General features: G+C 49.2%; 1 protein-coding gene across 1 annotated transcript in view; it reads right to left on the reverse strand.

The window, feature by feature from the left end:
• Positions 1-19,267, reverse strand: part of CDS1 (CDP-diacylglycerol synthase 1) — a 762,211-nt gene that overhangs the window by 59,197 nt on the left and 683,747 nt on the right. Inside the window, exon 12 of the mRNA XM_078676295.1 lies at positions 17,152-17,255. Coding sequence (XP_078532421.1) covers positions 17,152-17,255 — 104 coding nt within the window. The remainder of the gene's footprint in view (positions 1-17,151; positions 17,256-19,267) is intronic.

Genomic DNA, 19,267 nt, shown 5'->3' on the forward strand with positions numbered 1-19,267 from the left:
CCCCACAATCAGGAGAGCGCCACCAAACATTGTAGTACATTGCACTTTTGTCATAACTATACCAAGTAAGAGGAGAATAAATCAAAGTAGGTAACCCCTTCCCCTACCCCTGTCCCCCCAACAACCCCCAGAGCCCAACTACCCCACTACCCACCCCTTATCCCTCCCTAACCCTATGCACGTGCAGTAGAAACACAGTTGTTATCGGTCGTAAGGTATGACACAGTAATGAGGCTCTCTAGGTACCTCTGTCTATATCTCTTCCTCATGCGCTACAGGGGGATCCAGAGGCAACTCCCTATACTCCGCCCACCTCTTCCAGATCTTAAAGTGTTTACGGGGGCAGCCTCTCGCCTCAAACACAGGTCGTTCCAGTCCCATATAATAATCCAGGCCGGCCTTCCATGCACACAGGGGGGGGGGGGGGCTCGGACTCCCTTCCACGCTCTGGCTAGGTCTCGCTTGGCCACTATTAGTCCTAGTAGCAATAGGTGGCGCTTGTATATGTTCCCACCGACTCCGTCAAGTATGTGGAGTAAGCCCAAACGGTGAGTGCGTGGGAGGTCCCAACCCAAAACCTCAGACAAGCAATTCCATACGCCCCTCCAGAATCCAATCAGTCTAGGACATGACCACACTGTATGTAGCAGCGTACCCACAGCCGCGCCGCACCGCAGACATTCCGACGAGCCAATCAGTCCAGCCTTCCAGAGTCGCTCTCGGGTATAATAAGACCTATGGAGGTACTTGAATTGAATCAGGCGAAGCCGCATCGCTATTGCAGTTCCGCGCGGGGACTACAGGGCTTCCCTCCAATCATCCTCATCTAGGGGACCAATGTCAGCCTCCCAAGCTGCTTTCAGAGGGAGCAGGGTAGAAGAGCAGTGGGTCACTATCGTCTGGTAGATGCGAGAGATCTTCTTATCACCAAGGTCTCCCATGAATTCAATGGGGCTAAACTCAGGGAGCGAGTCCAGATCCGCAATGCTGGGTGTGAGTGCATGTCGGAATTGTAAGTAACGAAAGAACTGGGTTTGGGGCATACTGAACTCAGCGCTGAGTTCCTGAAAGGACTTAAGAGTAGTCCCGGACATGACATGTCCCAACATTGATATCCCAATGGCTTCCCAGCCATCGAACCCGGAGAGTGTCATCAGTTCGGGGAGTCGTCCATTATGCCATAATGGTGTCTCAGCAGTTAGCCTACCCCACCAACCCATACGACGTAATGCCTGCCGCCACACAGCAAAGACCACTTTCGTAACGCACGGTAACGCCCGCCGCAGCCGGGCCGAGTAGAGAATCGTGTGTAATGTATTATCGCCCATCAATGAGCGCTCCAGGGCATATGTCGGGTCTCCCCTGTCACCATACCACCACTCATTGAGTATGAGGAGCTGTGAGGCCTGATAATAAGATAGTAGATCAGGGGTGGCCAAGCCACCACAATATGTGGAAAGGAAGCATGTCTTTAGCGCCACTCTGGCTGCGCCCCCAACCCACAGAAAGCGACTCAAGGCAGAGTTAGCCTGCCGAAACCACTGGGGAGGGATAGGATGAGGATAGTTCTGTAATTGGTACAAGAGACGCGGAAGAGCCACCATCTTGAATATCGCTGATCTACCAAAAATGGTTAGAGGCATCCGGGACCAAGTCTTAACGTCCTCTTGAACCTTATCCCACACGGGTACAATATTGCGCTCCCACGTAATACGGGTGGATTCGGAGAGGAACACCCCCAAATACTTCAAACCGTCGGTTGCCTGCTGTAAGTCTGTCGCCCAGGGGTCTATCTCCGCCATGCCTCCTAGCACCCAAAGGGTGGATTTGCCTAAATTCAAGCAAAGTCCCGAGACCTCTCCAAATATGCGCATGATTTCTAACACTCGGGGCCCCGAGCGACTCAAGTCAGTGAGAAAGAAGAGGACGTCGTCTGCATATAAGGCAATCCTGTCGAAAAGAGTCTCAGACCAGACAAAACCCCGGAGCTGGGCGTCTATGCGCACCCAAGAAGCCAGAGGCTCCATGGCCAGAGCAAACAGGTACGGGGACAATGGGCACCCCTGACGGGTCCCCCGTCCAATGGAGAACACCCCCGAAGTGGCCCCAGCGACCCTAACGGACGCCGTGATATCTGTATAGAGCAATGAAATGTATGACAGATACACCGGGCCCAGGTTGAGGCGAGACAGGAGTGCAAAAAGGTATGCCCAGCTAACTGAATCGAACGCCTTATGGATGTCTGCCAATAACAAAGCCGCTCTGTCTCCCAAGGTCCCCATTGCGTCTACCGCTGCCTGCGCGCGCCGGATGTTGTGTCGTGTCGCACGGTGAGGCATAAAACCCGCTTGGTCCGGATGGACTAGGTCCGCCATATATGGGAGTAAGCGGTACGCTAGCGCCTTTGCTAGTATTTTGGCTTCTACATTAAGCAATGAGATGGGGCGATACGAGTCGTGTCTGTCAGGGGGTTTGCCAGGTTTCTGAAAGACCACGATCTCGGCGTGACGCCAGTCAGGAGGCAATCTGCCCTGCTCAGGTGCAACCTCCAGAGTACACCGATAATGGGACCCCAGGAGAAGCTGGAATTTCTTAAAAAACTCACAGGGGTAGCCATTTGGACCAGGTGCTTTCCCCACATTAAGTTGGCCCAGTGCCTCCCCAAGTTCCTCGGCCGTAAGGGGAGCATCGAGTTCCTTCCTGGCCTCGTCAGACACCGCCCGAGGCGGCAAGTCGTCAATAAATTTAGCTACGTCGTCTGCGTAGAGACTGTCTTGCGGGGCATATTGTGACCTAAAATAATCAGCAAAACTCGCTGCAAGCTCAGCTGGGTCTGTAATCGCCACTCCGTCCTCAGCAGTAAGGCCCGGCAGCGTGATCGGTTGGAGACGTCGCTGACACAACCTATGGAGCATGGTACCGGACTTATCCCCCCATTGGTATATTCTGCTCCGCGTGGCCAGCCACGCCTGTTTAGCCTCATCCATCAAGAGAGAGGCGTATGACTGTTGCGCTTGGAGAAGCAACCGTATCGCCATGACGTCTCCTCCTCCCCGACTCCGCTGTTCCAGTTCCTCTACGAGTTTGGCAGCTGTAGTGGTCGCCTCCCGTCGTCTACGGCGGGCCTCAGCACACCACGCAATATCCACCCCCCTTATAGTAGGTTTCATGGCCTCCCACACTACCGCAACGTCCATACCGTCTACTAGATTTTCCCGCCAGTAGTGTGCGACGGCTTCCCGTAGGTGTTGGACATAAGTGGGCTGCTGGAGATGCCACGAGGACATCCTCCACCGGAAAGGTTGCCGCTTCGCAAGCAGTTCTATCGTGATTGATACTGGGGAATGGTCCGAGAGCCCCCTCGGAAGCATCGCAGCGTCGCGCACCCTGCTCAGACAAACACCAGGGACAAACACATAATCTAGTCTCGAGAACGAGCCGTGCACCACAGAAACATACGTGTATTCGCGTGCTGCTGGATGCATATGTCGCCACACATCCACCCATCCTAATCCCTCAGCCATGGCCTGTAACCGGGTAGGGGAACTTGGAGAAGGGCCAGCAAGCACTCCCTGCTGCCTCTGACGGTCCACACTAACATCCATCACCTCATTCCAGTCACCCCCAATCACAGCCAAGGACTCCGGGATATCTTCCCACACCGTAAACAGCTTCTCGGACAGGGCCCACTGCAGAGGGGGGGGGGGCATACACACTTCCAAAGACTACCGGCTCTGTGCCCACCATACCCTTGATAAATATATAGCGGCCTTGAGGATCCGCCCACTGCTTCTCATGGACGTAGGCCACCCTGCGGTGCACCAGAATAGCAACACCTCTAGAGCCCCTGACGAAACCAGCATGAAAGACCTGATGATATCCAAACCTCTGCAAGCTAAGTACTTTAGAGCCCATCATGTGAGTTTCCTGGAGCAAGAGTACATCAGCAGCCTCCCTCTTCCCCCAACGTAAAACAGCCCCCCTCTTAACGGCATCCAGCATCCCCCTGACATTCCAAGTGATTATCCGTAGGGACTTCCCGGGGAGTCTATGAGTCAAGTCAGCCATAGTCAATCGAGGTCCAACAAGTATGCCTCCTGTGCCATCCCCACACACCGCGCACTTTCTTCAGGTCCGTAACAAGCAGCACGTGCATTCCCCCCCCCCGCCCTTCCCAGACCCTCCCAACATCAACAAAAACTACCCCAGGATGTCCCCCATTCCCAGTCATCTCCGTACCCACATGTCCTACCCCCAACCCCCGCCGCAAACACCCCCCACCCCCATACCTCATAGAACATTGAAGTACCTGTCGCGGCATGGGCCGCCCCGGGCCCAAAACAGAGGGCCCAAGACCAACCATACCAATGGATCCCAACACCCCTTAAGAACAGCAAATCCCACCCCTCCCTTAGCCAACACCCACTACGCGTGGTAGTCGGAGGCCCTAACAAGTCACCCCCAAACCCCTAACCGCCACCCCAGTTACAACTAAACATCTCCAAGAACTAGCACCATAGGCAGTGCCCACACTTCTAGGGATGAGGCCCGGCCGTGGGCCTCCCGGCAGCTCGAGTTCACCGCAGCAGTGCAGTTTCGCCCAGGAACTCAAGAATTATCCTCAGATTGGTCGGATGCGACAGTCCCACTATCCTGAGTCGCGCCGGCAGAGGCGGACCTCTTCCTCGACCGGGACCTCCGCTGTCGGCCATTTCGGGCCGGCTGACCCCTCCGCTCCTGCGACGAACCTCCAGGGGCACCAGGATTTAGACCCGGCTGGGCATGTGGCCTGATCGGCACCGATTCATCAGTCCACTTGAAGACATCCTCAGGAGAATCGAAGAAGTGAGTTCGAGACTGATAGACAACCCGCAGGCGGGCCGGGTACAACAGGGAATATTGGATCTTCAATCCTCGCAGTTTGGCTTTAGCATCGAGGAAGGAGCGACGCTGCTGCTGCACTAACCTGGTATAGTCAGGAAAGATCATCATGTACGAAAATCGGAAGATCATGGAGTCTCTGGCCCTCGCCTCTCGTAGAATCACGTCCCGATCATGATAGTTCAACAGTCTGGCGATTACAGCCCGGGGTCGTTCCCCTTCCGACGGTCGCTGAGTTAAGGCGCGATGTGCACGTTCAATTACAAAGCAAGTGGAAAGGGCCCCTGTGGGGAGCCAGCTCTCCAGCCATTGGGTTAGAAACAGTTCCATATTGTCCTTCTCGCATCGCTCCGGAAAACCAACAAAGCGTAGGTTGTTCCTACGTGCGCGACCTTCAGCATCTTCCACTCTGGTCGCGAGGTTCTTTTGGACGTGTTCCATCGCAGCCATTTTGCGTTTCAGGGTCCCCACATCATCCTCCACCACTGAGATCCTCGACTCCGTCTCTGTAATCCGCTCCACGGCATTTCGCAGATCTTGTCGCAGCAGGGTCACGTCCGCGCCCACTGCACCAATCTTTGCGTCCAGCATATCCCTGGACTGGGTGATCGCCGCCATGAGCGCCGCATTATCCGGCCCAGTTCCTCCGCCACCACCGGGCGCTCCAGAACCCCCACTGGGCCCTGTAAATTTGTCTATGGGCCCTTGTTTGGGCGGGCCGCCACCTCCCCTGGTCATAATTGCGTGGAACTGTAGGGCACAGTATCAGAAGGGTCTACAGAGGGGGCGGGGGAGGCCCTCCACCAACGAGTGGATCTGTCCGTGGTCCCGCTGCCCCCGGAGATAAATCAGCCCCCCGCCAGGTCCGGGCAGCGCCAATGGGTCAATGTAAATCGGTCACCAGGCCGTTTCCTTTTCTCCCTCCCTTCTGGTCAATCCGTAGGTCATTCGGCGGACCGCCTCAGATTCCACAGGTCCCGCAGGTCTTCGGGCGCCCCAACTGCTCCACCGCCGCCCTCTCCAATGACGACCCAGGGGGGGATCAATGTAGCCTGCTGGCTGCCTCAATCAGGTTCTGCACCTCAAGTCGCGATATGGCCAAGGGGATCGCTCCAGAAAGCAGTGCAGCGGCGCACCCCACAGCCGGCCGCAATCTCCACCGTCACGGAGGCACCTAGACACCTCCTGTGGTCAGCATCAGCCCTGTCCGCAGCCGGCCCCGGGAGAGCGCGAAAATCCAGGCCCCGGCTTACCGGCAATGATGCGGGCCTCCGCTCCTCCCAGGTCCTCCAAACGTGTCCCAAAAGTGCAGCGAGTCCGGTCGGCACCCAGCCACAGCACCACGGAGCCACCGCCGCCCAGGGTCAGCCCGCCAGCCGAGTAATCCACCGGCTCAGTCAGGCCTCCGCAGCCACTCCACTGCTGATTTCGTTGGAGGCCCCGAAAATCGAAGTCCCGGTCTTTCGGCCCCGATGTAGGCCGCGTCGCTCCCCAGCCTCCTCCAGACGCCAGAACAGGCACCCACCACGACCGGAGGGCCCCCTCAGCAACTCCTCGCTCCGCCAGGTAGGAGAGTCCCGCCAGCCCCGGGGAAGCGGACGTCAGTGGTTCGGCGCGAAGACCCCCCGGCCGGGGAGCGCCAAACTCGAGGCCCCGGCTTTCCCCTCGGGGACTAGGCCGCAGACTGATGCCACTGATTTCGGCTCTGCCAGTGATCCGGGAGCACCGAAGGGCACACCGGACGACACCTCCTGCCCTCCGCGCTTCACGCCGGCGGTGTGGGTGACTAATCGGGTCTGGAAGCCAGGATAATTAAACGGATAAGGAACGGGCCCGTGGGAGCTCTAACAAGCTGCGTCCACCATCTTCGCCCGCGTAGCCACGCCCCTGGTATTGTTTTTTCCCCTGAGTTGTTGGTTGCTTCTGGGCGTTTTTTTTCTCCTGGGGCTAGGGCCTGATCTAGGTCTAAGTCTACAAGCATAATTCCTGGTTGTACGCAGGGATTGTAAGTCGCCTTATCCCCTACAGTTGAGAGGGTTAATATTTGAGGATTACTACTGGTCGATGTGTTTGTGCCATTGATGTTTTCAATTTTCTTTTTCCTGGTATTGGCAGCGACTGTTGTGGCTCGCCTCTCCTTGCCAGACCTCATTGCTGAGTTGCCAACCTACGTAGGAACGTAGGAGCGTGCTGAGTTTGTCGGCGAGTTGAATCCTTCGCAGAATTTATTTATTTATTTTTTTTAAAAAATTGTTAGTTGTTAGGTTATTTTTGTTTGATGGGTTATTAAGTATATGTTTGTTTGCCTGGGGTTTCCTCCCCCTCCGCTGTGAGAAGTTGGCCTGGTATATGCTGCTCACTAGTTCTAGTGATCACCTTGTACCATGCCAAGCAACCCTTAACCTGATAGACCAGCTATCCTAGTGGTAGCATGGACAAAGCAGTCTTAGGCTAAACTCTGTAAAGGCATATGAAGCAAGCTGTTTTACCATACACTATCCCCTTGAATAGCAAATGAAAGGACACCACACAGATATATATTGAAAATATATATATATTTATTTACTACAAATATCCCCTATACTCTTTATGAGCACAGAAGCAAATGCGTTAAAACAAAACACAGTTTAAATATACAAAAGTTGCACAATATGGATGAGCCCTAGGGGCCACCTAAACCATATACTAAAATAGTGGTATAAGAACCACTATTGGGAAAGGAAAGAGGCCTAGGGCCTGGGGAATCGCTGGAGCTGTTCGGGACTAGCAGTGATGAAGTCAGGAAAGGCCCGCGGGACTCGGGTGCAGCGCTTAAAGCGCACGCATGCACCAATGCAATGTCAATGGTGCGTAAAAGTTACAAAGTTAGTGTTTAAGGAATCTTCCGATGGACCTACAAGGACAAAACTTTAGACACAGGCACTAGAGGTGTATACCAGTGTGGGAACACCGGCGTTGCTGAGTTACCTCACCCACAGGTGCGAAGTAGTGTCGGGTTTCGTCACGCAGGTCGATGGTGCTTGGAGCTGAAGATGCTGCAGGCGGGTCGTCGAGGAGAGTTCCGGTGGATCCAAGGGTGGATCTGAAGAGGTGAAGAACTGAAAGCAGAGGGGACAATGTTCAAAGTCACTAGCCAGTGACTACCGTGGAACCAGGATGGAACCAGGCAATGTCGGGTGCAAACAGGTGAAGAAGTGAAGATGGTCTCTGCAGCCACGTGGACACGAAGAGGTCAAGGACGTCCAGGCGTTGGTCACGAGCTGTCCCACGAAGGCTCTAGCTGTTGGCGGTGTCGGCTTCTTGATCGGAGCAAACAGGCCTTGGCTAATGCAAGCCACGCAGAAATCGATGCAAGCTTTTCACTCGGACCAGCAAGGTCAGAGCGGGTGCGCCTTTTCAGGGGAGCGAGGGCCAGTCTGGAGCAACCAGACCAGCGGTGTAGTTCGTAGTTTTCGGCGCCAAGATGGCCGCTAGCCACGTGGCAAGTGGCCGGGATGGCGCGTCGAGTGGCAAAGTGCAAAAGGGCCCCACGCAGATCGTGGAGATGCTGGGGGGCTGATCTTCGGTGCAAATGCTGCTCGGTGTCGGGGCTTCTCAAACCCCAAAGCACAGCGTCGAGGGGTCTTCCAAGATGTCCGGTCCCACGTCTCTCGGTGCCTCCACGGGTCTCTTCTTTTCAGGGACTGTGGATCGGGCTCTGAGATGTCTTGGAGTCTGGGTCTTGCCAGGCTCTAGGTTCGGGCTCCGGCGGGAGGCGGCGGCAAAGCAGACGTCGAGTTGCTGGTTGGTGCCTGTATTCACAGGGTGGTCACTCCTTGGCCACAAGGGAGATTCTCTTCAGTCTTCTGTGCAGCAGAATGTCGAAGTCCAGTTTTCTTCTTAGTTTCAAGTCGAGTTCAGGATGATCTGAAGTCCTGGGACACAGCTCCTACTCTTATTCCAATTCTAGGGGCCGGATCACCTACTAGGTCCCTCCTCTGGGTGGGACCAGGAAGGGGGGGTGGTTACACCCCCTTTCCTTTGTGCAGCTTCGCGCCAAGACTGGGGCTGGAGAGCCCCAGCACCGGTTTGAACTGGCAAATGCACAGGAACACCTTGTGTGCCCCAGGCATGTCCGATTCTATTCAGCCCTGTCCTACCCAATACACAAAATCATGTCTGGGGGGGTGCTAGCACCTCCCAAGGCAGGAAACCCTTTGTCCTAGCCTCCCTCGCTGGAAGGACTCCCAGCAGCAGGAGGTCAGACTTGTGTCTGTGGTGGCAGCATCCATTTTGTGATGCTAAGGCTCACGTTTAACTTTAACCGGAGTTCAGGTTAGGTACATGTCGTGTCCCTCTAGAAGGGTGGAATGCTACCCCCGTCGCCAGAACTGGCGAGGGGGTAGTATTCCAATTCGTATGACACCTTACTCGACATGTTTTGATAAAGCCAAACCAAAGATAGCATTTAACCGCGAGGTTCATAATGCACTTAAGGACTTTGGTTCCGAAAGCTGCAGACAGGCTCAGCTCATGCCAGAGCACCATCTCACATATTTCCAAGCACTCTGCCTCCAGGATTGATGAGGCCTTCCATAGGAGTGGCTGATAGGAACATATGTGTCCATTTTAAGTTAGATATAGGCATACTATACTTAAGTAAGGGGTGGTTACACCGACTTACCCCAGCTGAGTGATCAGCCAGTTGTGTCAAATATGGAGGCCAGGCCAGGGGTGGCACAATACGTGCTGCAGCCCCTGGTAGGCCTTGGAAGCACCTATGCCCTGGGTACCTGGGGTACACTGTTACAGGGGCCAATAAGGTGAACCAGTTCCAATTTCGTAATGCACCTAATGTGCATTGGCATTAATTTAGAGAGAGAACAGCAGGCTGTGGGTCTGATTAGCAGGCCCACAGCCACATTAAGTCATAAACCAGTGAAGCAAAAAAGCAAAAATTTGGGGTGACCATAGGATAGCAGACCCTACTCTCCTACATCCGCTTTGCGAGATTCTAGTTTGCTCTGCTTGCCTTGATAGGTTCTGTTTCTGTTTCTTTTTATTTTATTCTCCTTCTTTGGCGGTGGAGCTCAGCTCTCATCTAGGTTGTCCTTATTATCCCGATTGGCTGGTTATACTGAGCCTGCCCCCCCCCAGTCCCGTCACTCCTCTGTCACTCCTCTTTTGCTCTGCAGGGGGGTCTGTTTGAGGTGCTGCGACTCCCCCCCTGGGCAGGCGTGAGGGGGACTCACTCGGCTGTGGGGAGAAGAGGGGACCAGAAGGGTAGGGGGCCGGTTTGCCTGTATGTGGAATGATGGGCAAGTGAGCAGGGGGGTGGAACCACTGGGGCTGCAGAAGTCCCTGTGTCCCTGTGTCCTCAAATCCTCCTGCTGGGGGAAAGGCAGGCAGTCCCCCTAGCAGAGTGGAGGGCTGAAAGGCACAGACGAGCAGGTAGACTGAGGGTTGGCTGCGTGCCCACAAATTGAGCCCACAAAATTCAGAGTCACAAAAGCCGAAGCTCAAATGGAGAGCCTAAAAACACCCCAAAACACCGGCAACACACTCGAGAGCACAGCTTGCGGCGCGGCTCGACACTCGCCTGTTCGCTGCCTCCGCCTGCTCTACCCGCCGTCGCCTTATCGATGTTTACCGGTGTTACCGCCTCGGAAATCTGTGATGCCTGCTGGAGTCCAGGTGGCTGGCGGGCTGAGTCCGTGGAACAGACAACAGGGGCGGGGGACCGTGATGATGACGGTAATGGCGATGGTCCCGGGCAGTGGAATCGCCGAACGGCAGCAGCAACAACAGCGGCACGTAGCACCTCCACCTCCAAAAGCACGCCTGCACTAAAACAACATTTGAGCCCGGGACTGGAGACTCCAGTATCCATCTCAGATGTAGAGCTTTAGCATTTGGAATGCTTGCTTTTGTTACTGCCTCGAAGGCAGGTACAGGTGTAACGATTTTAATGCGTTTACCCTGTGCGTGGGCTCTCTCTTTTGCTACAGCAGTCTGAACCGCTGTCAGAATTTTTTCTGTTGAAGTGAATTTCATTTCCGCTTGTGTGTACAAGTGTGATTTGTATGCTATTGGTACCGTCTCACCTTTGTTAAAGGTTAGGTATGTGAATCCACATCTCCCTGGGATGATTCGGATCACTAGGTTACGCACGTTGTCGCGTGTTTGTAACTGTGTTTTTGCTAACATGTCTGTTTGCACTGAACGCAAAAATTCTGTGTGTTTGTGTCCAATTAGTAGGTTTGAAATCAGGTTTGATTATTTCGTAGAGAGGTTTAACCCTTTCTGCATAATTTAGAACATAAGTTCTTCCAAAATTCTTTCAGCGTTTTTGGAGGTTGGAGCAGCGCACATTTCTCTAAAAAGTTTGCTGCCAGGCTTTTGCCTTCACTTGGTAACTGATATCCCAAAAGTAGGACGTTGAGATGGGCAATTTGTGATTTCTTGAAATTGAATTTCTACCCTTCAGAGGAAAAACCCAAGTATTATGGTGTTAACTCTTTTCAAGTGCACATCCAAATCATCATCTGTAAGATAGATGTCATCGACATAGGACAATGCCTCATCATCGTACATTTGTAGTAACTCTGTTACTCTGGCTGAAAATAACCCTGGACTATTCTTAAATCCCTGGGTGAGACAGCAAATTTGTCGCTGTGCCCCCATTATGGAGAAAGCGGTCAAATACCTGCTTTCAGGTGCAATGTTTTGACAAAAGAAACCATTTGAGATATCTAATATAGTTTTATATTTTTTGCGCACAGTGTTATTCATCAGTGCTGCACTGTGTGCGTTTTTTTACTGCAAACGTTTTGCAACAGGAATTTAGATGTCTGTAATCCAAAACTAGACAATATGAATTGTCTGGTTTGGAGGCAGGAAACAAAGGATTGTTCATTGATGAGGTGCATGTTTCAAACACCCCTTGGTATTCAAGTTGATTTAAAATCTCCCCGACCTGTTTTTTAGCTTCCTGTTTTACAGGATATTGCCTTTGCATTGTTGGTTGAGTTTTCAACTGGATTTTATGGTGAGGGGAATCCTCATCATATCCTACATGAATTTTGTGTAATGCTGGGGCCTGGGCTACAGCCCATTTCCTAGCATATGTGTATTTTTTATGAATTGGAATGTGATTTGAGAAGGCTGGCATAATTATATCTTCGCCATGTGGGCCACTCCCTGACAAATTCAGGTGGCCAGTCTTGTTCAGCTGGTAGGATGTCATAACCCTTAGAGAGCTTCTCCCAAAAGAGTGCTATAATTTTTCTTGGTTTGTCAGCCTCCATCCGGAGTGTTACTTCCTATAACTTATGTGGTACACTAACCCCGGTATCTGCAGTTTCAACTTGGATGCTTTCATTCAAGTCCACTGTCTCCAGATGATACTTCAGGATCTTGCGAGCTATGGTTACCTCTGCTGCACTGTCTAGCATTGTCTGGGCCCATACCCCATTCTTGAGTTGTGTCCTCAAGATCCTCGGCATGTCTGATCTTTAGACTTGCTACCTTCTTTTTTGGAAATTGGCTTTTCTTATTTTTTGGAACGTGCTGTTAGTCTTTCGACTTCACTCGTTCTTCTTTTTGTTCTGAACGTCCTCTTTTTTCGGATTTCTGCAAGGAAGTCTGAAAGGCACGAGAGGAACGTGTATCATTATCTTGATATCTATCAGGGTTCCTCAAATTATCCCTATTTCTAAGGTTGTACCTTTTTTCGAGGGCTCCTGCTGAGGAGGCCTTCCTCTGGCCTAGGAACGCTTCTCTTTAAGATCTTTAGGAAGTGTCTGTTTAGTGCTTTCCCACTTCTTTTTAGGAGTAGTGAGATTATTTTTAATAAAAACTTTTTCAGGATTTTCAGTTAGTTGGGGTTTTACTGGTTTCCCACCCAAACTATCTCTACCTAGTTCTTCATAGGATTTTTCAATAATTCTGGCAAGCTCATACTGTTGCTAAGTAATATCTGTTTCTTTTAGTTTTCGACGATCGCCACTGATGCTGCTGCACCTTTTATGTTGGCTAATAGTATAGCCGAGTAATGTCATACCCAGATTTAAGCCCGGTTCTGGACCGTATTCATTTTGAATCGGTCTCAGAACGTCTGGTATTACCGCCATAGACGGGACACCATGTGTTTTAGTGTAGATTGAAGCAAAGACTGTACCCCAAGTGTCGCAATCCTCTACGTGTGGTGTAATCCCCATTGGTAAACAGATTGTCAGAATCCTGTGTTTCTCATAAGGTGTACTATCAGGGAATACTGCCTCTATTTGAGTAATTTTTTGTGCTAACCAGAACGGAATTTGTTCTCGTTTTGCGGGCAATTTACCAATGACTGACTGTATAGTCTGTGGTGTAATTCTGTGTGTGTTCCCTTGATAAGGGATGTGCTGTGGAATTCTTACAGCTGGTTGGACTGTTAAAGTCCGCATGACATATTGAACCAACTGCCTGTGTATTTTAATCAGCTGTTTTAGTTGAGCTAACAACTCGGGAGCTGTCATTCTTTCAATATCAGGATGTGGTGTATAGCTGGCTAGTACCGGCCATGTGGCTCCTGTTCTACCTAGTGGACCGTGCCTGGTAATGTGATTTTGATGTTGTAGGGCGCCATTAAACCAGAGTTGATGCTCTTGGTATGTTAGTGGAATATCCACGTCCTCGAAAGGAACGTATTCCGCTGGTGGTTCCTCTAATTTGTAGTAGTGGAACTTGTGTGTTGCTGCATTTGCTGCAGGAAAGAGAATCCATGAGTAGAATACCTCTGTCTGCCGATATTCATGTGCCTCTATAACAAATATTACTTTACCACCTCTTGGTGATATTCCATTTTCTATAAGTTTTTAGTAATGGTTTTCCTTATATTTGCTGGGATGAGTATAGCATCCGGGTCATTTTGTTGGAGACTTGTGTTATCCAAAACCGCCTAAGCTGCAGCTCTCTCTCTCTTTCGTCTTCACTCTCCGTCATTTTGTTGACCGAACGTTTGCAGAGCAAGTTTCAAGGGGCCAAAGATTAGGTGCACAATATTTTGGAATACTGTATCCTTCAACGTTTAACGAACTAAAAACAAATACATAGGATTTTTTCCTCCTACTCAGTTTAAAGCGGATATTTTATCCTTTAACCCACTCCAGACGTCTATTGGAGTATTTTACGGGTAAAAGGGGTCTGTGTGAAAAGCACGACCGAGTTACTTTAGTATCGAGCATTAAATTATCGCCTTTCCAAAAATTGGGCGCCATGTAGTGTAGTTCCTATATTCCCAATAGGCTCTGCGTATTGAAATAGTGTATCCTGTAGTTTAGACGTAGGACTGAAGTCAACTAGGTCTCTACCGAATATACTAAACTTAATTTGGTGTGCCAGCTAGCTCAGAGGTCACTGGAAACTTTCTCGAATAAACAAGAAGGGATTAGTTTCTGACAAACGCTTAAAACATGACAACTTTGTTCCCCAAGAATAAGAAATGTATCTCTAGAGTCGCGGAAACAATAGATAGTTATTTCACTCAGTCAATCGTGCATGCTTCGTTTCACCAGAGGTGTAGAGAAATAGAGAGACGGGCGCTTTCAATAAAAGAGTATTTATTGAACAGTCTTCTTTCTCAGGCATAAGAAATTAACTGCTGCAATCGTAATACTTGCTGTAAAGTACAGAGCATATAATACGAAGAGTATTATAAAATAATACTGTAAAAGCATGATATGGTTTCTAAGCCATAAGATACCTAAAATGCATAAAATACATACAGTGATAAATAATGACTTCAAGTACTCAACTGGTGCTTTTAAAATACGCCGAACCCGGTGTACCTAATCTAGGTCTAGTACAAGGGAAGAAGTAAGTAGGGTGTAGCCAAGTTTTAGTATTATTTGCCAAGAATCTATTCCAAGAATTCTCTTCAGGTCTAATCAGCTCCGTACCTTGGTTTTAGAATGTAAGAGGTCTTGTATCTCTCTCTCAGGACTCGATTTCCCAGCAACCCGCAAGGGTAGCCTGGAAACACTGGAGCTGGATTTCTCAGCAGGAGAAAGTACAGCGTCTCTCAGTGCGTCAGCTGGAGGGTCGGCTTCCTTCGGCACTTGCTGCAGCAGGGCGCGTCGGGCAAGTAGATAGTCGAACTGCTCCAAACCACCGTGCGTTTGTTTGGACAAGTGTGGGCATATTTATACCTTGAAGGTGCAGAGTTTGACGTAAGATTGGACATAATAACGTCAGTAGAGACTTTGAAAACGCCATGATTTCTTGGATAACTTAATATTCATTTAGGGGGAAGTCCCTGACTGCTGAAGGCGGGTTTTTCCAAGAAATCGTTGTAGATTTTCGGAACTAGTGGAAGTAGCCAAGCCGTATTAGGACTACTTGAGCTATGTCTTAATATGGTTATGATTTCTATGCCTATATAAGGATATTGTATTTTATATCTATACAAGGGCATGAATCAGGAAAATTACACTAGGGTCCTAAAACGCTATACAACACACTCACAATACATTCACAAGCATGCACACATCCACACACTATTCATAAGCACATACACACAAGCTGATACACATACATTCTTACAAACAGACATTCATACACCAACCATAAAAAAAGAAAAACATACCAGGCTGCAGCAGTAATCTTGGTGGCAGTAGGCGTGTTGGGAGGGAAAAATCTGAGGCTCCTGGAGGATTGTGACTGCCTCCTCCAGATCTGCCAACTTGCATATTTTTCCCCGCCGTGTGAGGTGTTGTGGCCTTTAAGAGTGCAGGGCTAATTGCTGAGCACAGCACAAGACACTTCTAACTGCACAGTCTCCCCCACCCGCCAAGCGAGCCACCCTCCAAAGACCAAAATCATAGCTTTTGAGACTGCTGCCGATGACCTGGGGAGGTTTCATATCTCGTAATAGACATCGTCTGAACAAAAACTCCAAATAATTATCTGGAAACCTGCTTTCTGCAGCAGTTTCCAGCTACTTGTATGCCCACTGTGTGATATCGGCTCCTCGCCGGGTGACCGCATGAAAAGCGCCGATATAGTGTGACACAGAGTGTCACTGTGTGGGTTGGCAGGTCTGCGCCGACTTCGTCAGTCAATAAGAGGAAGTGTGTCAGTCCCTTACTTATTACAGAGTGGGATAGGGTTAGTGAGAGTTGCTGACCCCAACTCGTACTGGGACGAGCGTCAATGATGGACACTTGGCCCCGGGCACTTCAGAGCTTAAAACTAAAGAACCCAGATTAGAGTCTATCAGTGACACACCTACTCGTCATGAAGGGGAGGACCTCCAAGTGCTCGGCCGGGCTGAGGAGGTGACGCCTGTGGAATCCTCACCCTGCAAAGTGCAGCTCAGACAGTCAGGCGCCTGTGAATTTAGCATATGTACAGCACCTGGCTGCCTGACCTGAACAGTAAGAGTGTCTGTGAGGCTGACCTTTGCCCATCCTGACAGATTCTCTTCCAGTTTGCAAAAAGGTGGGGGGATGGGCCCCTCCGACCTTAAGGACAGGCCGAGCCTGTCATCCTCTCTGTTTAAATCTCTAGTGCTCGTCTTTATTCACTTTTTTGGTTACATTAAAATCTCAAATTCTGCTGTCACATCCTTGTGCAGTATGGACTGGGATGAAGAGAGGGCCGATGACTCATGATAAGTTCTGCTCTTCCTTGTCACAATCATTCTTTCCTCAGACCTTTCCGTAGGTGGGAATAATCCCTTAAGCTTAGGGTCATTTAATATTTTAAAAGATATCCAACAGAGGATTGTGGAAGGAGTAAAAATAACCTGTGCGAAGTTCGAGCTCAAAATGCATAATATGTCTATATCTTTTATATTAGTTTCAATATGTATGATTGCAGTTTTTGGTTCTCTCACTTTGCTCAAGCTTCAGTGAAGACAGGAATGGGCAGAAGTTTCATACAAAAATCAAACAGAAAGTAACAGGTTTTTAATTTTGTTAATTAACTTTAAAAGGCAGACTAAGAGGATGGTTATTCTGTATATTACGCAGACATTTTTAAAAATGAAAACACCATTTTCAAAGCAGAACATCTGCAGGTCCCTGATTAACTTCATATTGAACTATCGAATATTATTTGAAATTCATGAAAATTGCAATGGGTGTAAGCTATGAAAGAAATCAATCAGTGCACGATAATGTAGACAAAAAAGGTCAGTGAATTTGTGCTTCTATAAGGGAAAACTTATTCCACACAAAGGCAGAAATGCCTAACAACATTACTAGACGCTGATAAACAGCAGAGATAAAATTAAAAAGTGAAATATACCTAATGAAGCTGGCGATGTATACATGAACGAATGTAGCCATCAAGTACTGGCAATCAAAACGATCCATAATTCCTCCATGCCCTGGAATAGTATCGGCAAAGTCCTTAAAAAAAAACACAGACATTAATGCAAAATCATAAATCACTTTATTCATAGCAATACCTGCTTGAAGGTACTAAGCATTCAACACTGATTATTAGAACTGCGTGAGAAGCAGTAGGGTTGTACCATAGCGGAACTGGAACCCTTGCTTTCTTTACACCCACCCTTTCACAATGAATTATAAATGTTGCATGCTTTAAGTATCAAATACAAGCATTTGGCAAGGCATGACTTTAACAAGTTGGTGGGATTTATGAATTCTTTCAAGCATATCAAACAAAAATATGGAAATCAATTAATACTTTCATCCTCCTAAACACGGCAGCCATTTGCTTTGAAAATCAGTTCGAAATTAAAAATATTATATTCATTGCATATACATTTAATAAGCAGCACAGGTAGATCCAAGCAGGAAGTTATACTTTGATCAATATAGTAATCCTTTTAAGCTTTAATCCACATCAAAGAAAAATAAGATTCTAATTAGCGCAATGGAAAGTTACTATGGCTCTGAATTACTGAAACCTGAAGACGCAGTTTAAACGCACAAGGACTAACAACAAAAATAACAAGCATTGCCATAGCCAATAGGTCTCACCTTTGGGACTTTATAAGTGTTAAGCCATGCAACGGTTGATGTTGTTTCACCAAGGATATTGTGCTGCATAACTACTTATAAGGTCCCAAAAGCGAGACCTACTGGCTATGCCAATGCTTGTTTAAGGAGGGCTCCCGCAAGGACTGGGACCAGTGAGGGTTCACACCGACACTGGGAGAAATGAGAGAGTTTACGATTCTAACGGAGGGAGACTTGGATTGGGATGGGGGGGTGAGGCGTGCAACCTGAAGAAATGTGTTACTTACCTGTAACTGCAGTTATCCAGTATTGGTGTCTTTCATAGATTCACATGCCTGAATCATTCCCCGTCGTCGAGACGGGAGTCTCCGGTACATAGAAAAGTAATGTCTTATAGACATATATAGAGAATAGTAGGCCTAAAGGCCTCACCTTAGTAACATATCCATGTCCTTTTGTAAAAAGGACCAAACTCTAGAGAAGAGCCAATCAGCTATCACCTCCCTCTAGAACCTTCCTGGCAGGAGCCTCAGTTCCTCAGATTTTCGTACGCACTAAGCTAAGTAGGCGTGACACTGAGAGAGGTAGGTGAGTCCTTCCAGGGGAGGCGGGAGGGTTGCATGTGAATCTATGAAAGACACCAATACTGGATAACTGCAGTTACAGGTAAGTAACACATTTCTTATCCAGTATTATGGGTGTCTTTCATAGATTCACATGCCTGAATCAGAGTAGCAAGCAATGCAGAGTGCACATTTCTGATGGACCAGCATATACAAGTCCTTAGATAAGACGCATCATGCGAGCATGAACCATCATTAGACCTCCACAATAAGTATTACTAAAGAAATGGGCACACCAGAGTAGGATGGAGGGACGGAGGAAGGCTCACCTTACTGAAAAGATGGCGTAACACTGATTGTCTCACTGCTGCATCATTCATCAGCTCCATATCCAGGCAGTAGTGCCTAGTGAAGGTATGCGGCGACTTCCATGTTGCCGCCCTGCAAATGTCAATGACTGGCACCCCTGCAAAGAGAGCTAAAGAAGTGGACATGGCTCTCGTGGAGTGCGATCTCACTTTGGAATGCAATGGCTGTCCAGCTTGGTCATGACAGAAAGCAATGGCTGCAGAAATCCATCTGGAGATGCTCTGCTTAGCAAGCGGTAGACATTTTCTAGGTCTGCTGTAAGCTATGAATAGCTGGTTAGATTTCCTGAATGTTTTTGTTTTGTCAGTGTAAACTTCAAGCATCGCTTGAGATCCAAAGAAAGCAGCGATCTCTCAGCTGCCGTGCTTGGGTTCGGAAAGAAGGAACGCAGAACCACAGGTTCATTTAGGTGGAAGTCCAACGGGACTTTTGAGATAAACCTAGGATTGGTTCTCAGGATTACTCTGTTGTTATTAAACTGTAGAAAAAGATCCTGGATTGAAA

This window comes from Lissotriton helveticus, chromosome 2_1 (genome assembly GCF_964261635.1).
Source record: "Lissotriton helveticus chromosome 2_1, aLisHel1.1, whole genome shotgun sequence".
NCBI lineage: Eukaryota > Metazoa > Chordata > Amphibia > Caudata > Salamandridae > Lissotriton > Lissotriton helveticus.